General features: G+C 47.0%; 1 protein-coding gene across 1 annotated transcript in view; it reads left to right on the top strand.

Moving 5' to 3' along the window:
• Positions 1 to 800: 800 nt before the first annotated feature.
• Positions 801 to 2,000, top strand: part of LOC112162385 (hepatoma-derived growth factor) — a 4,647-nt gene continuing 3,447 nt past the window's right edge. Inside the window, exon 1 of the mRNA XM_024298193.2 lies at positions 801 to 1,195. Within this exon, the coding sequence (XP_024153961.1) occupies positions 1,109 to 1,195 (87 nt within the window). The 5' untranslated portion in view covers positions 801 to 1,108. The remainder of the gene's footprint in view (positions 1,196 to 2,000) is intronic.

Raw genomic sequence — 2,000 nt, 5'->3', positions numbered from 1 at the left:
CATCTGGCATCTTTTATTGTAATAACAAACAAAATGTAATTATCATTTGCTAATTTTCAGTGTTTTTTTTATGCATAAAAAAGTTTCAAGTTGTTCTAATGACAATTGTTACTTTTTACAATGAACTCAAATTCAATAAATCAGAGTAATCTAATGAGTATTGCTTTTAACTTGTATTCATGGCTAAATTTCTAGACATTGAAAATTGTTTCCACAACAGCAAACATAAATCCATAATATAATCATTAGGAAACAATTTATTCAAAAATCTCTCTGTTCATTTAAAGGGACATTCCCTCTTTCATTTCATTCTTTCTGGTTCCCGCCTTCAGGGCTGCAACAGTGTAGAAAATATTATTTACCCTATTTTTCATGAATAAAATAAATTATAAAAAATGGTCTGGTAAGTTTTAGAAAGCTAGGACACTTTGGAGGAAGAAATCATAAATCTAATTTGAAATGAAACATAAACATGACACATCTTGTTTTAACTAATATACATGTAATAAAAAAGGCTGTAGCATTAAAATTTATATTAAATATGTAAAAGTGTCTTTATATATTTGCAGTAAGACACCAGATTTCTCCTCAACAGTGTTGACCATTAAACATTCTTGTTTATTCAGTCACTACTCCAGGTTTGTTCATTTAAAAATGACAAACGTTTTTTTCTTACATAAATGTGATCTACATATTAAAAATAAGGTTATTTAATATCATTCAGGACCACTTCTTGTTGACAGACTTCTCCATGTGTCACGCGGCTCGTCGCCGCAGGGGGCGCTCGTGTGCAGCTCCAGGTGGCTCGCGGGGGGCGCGTCCGAAGCGGGTTTCAATTTCAAACCCAAACAGTCTGAGGGACGAGCCTGTGTGGGCGAGCCGCGAGCGCCTTTACCGAGGATTTACCGCGCTTTGTCGTTCACGCCGCCTTCGCTTCGGCATTGGAGCGGTTTAAACCGAACCTCTGCTCCGTTTTGTTGAATGATAAATCCACGCTCTGGTTCTTTGTCACCGACGGTGGCCGACGAGGAGATTTGAGTCTTTATTGAATCGCCGCCGTGCTCGGACTGCTTTGTTTTTATTTGAGAAGCTCATCTCCTCCACCATCATGCCGAGGTCCAACAGGCAGAAGGAGTACAAACCCGGAGACCTGGTCTTCGCCAAGATGAAGGGCTACCCGCACTGGCCCGCCCGGGTAAGAATCCGCACTGACCGTGCGGGCTTCGGAGCGCGTTAGAGACGTTTCCGAGCCGCGAGGCCTACCGCAGGTTAGCTAGCGGGAGTTAGCTTAGCCCCGCACAGGAAGCTAGCGGCGGGAGAGCGTCACCGCGCGGTCCGCAGCTGCAGCCACAGGCGGGTTTGTGCGGAGCGGTTCGTGGTTCTGTTCGTGTTCGGAACCCAAACGGGCAGCTGGGGTGAACGGAGCCCGCAGGCCGGCGCGCGCTGGCCCCGCGCGAGCATGCTCCCGCAGGCCCGGCGGCAACTCGGAGCTCCGGATCGCGGCAGGCTGGAAGCAGAAGTCCCGCTCATCCGGTGAACTGCGGGGGTTCGGAGGCTGACCCGCAAACCCCGAGCTGCCCCGCAGCGCGCCCGCATTCTCCCAGCTGCGGTGAAGTATCGGAGTCTTGCCGTTTGGCGGTTCTGCAGACATTTCTGCTCACGCGCACTTGTTGCCACAGTGTTTTTGCTTCCGATTTAAAGTCAAACCCGGTTCTGGTTCTGGAGGGATGGGGCTCCAGAACCGAGGCGCCAAAACAACTTAACCTTCTAAAAGCTTTTATTTTGAAATTCTGCTGGACTTTATCATCTGCACGAGGAACTTTATAGAAATAATTCTTACGTTTCTTTATTGGTGGTGGTGGGGGGGGGTTCATTCATTCATTTGTTCTTTGATCCAAAGACACATCAAAGAGCCGCACTTTCCCACCAAAACGGTGTCTCCCGCCTTCCCTCCTTTTTTCGTCTTATCAGCTGCAGGTCAACGGTCTGCAGCCCTGCCC

This window comes from Oryzias melastigma, linkage group LG11, assembly GCF_002922805.2.
Source record: "Oryzias melastigma strain HK-1 linkage group LG11, ASM292280v2, whole genome shotgun sequence".
Lineage (NCBI taxonomy): Eukaryota > Metazoa > Chordata > Actinopteri > Beloniformes > Adrianichthyidae > Oryzias > Oryzias melastigma.
The sequence above is the reverse complement of the archived record's forward strand: the minus strand, read 5'-3'. Positions and strand labels throughout refer to the sequence as shown.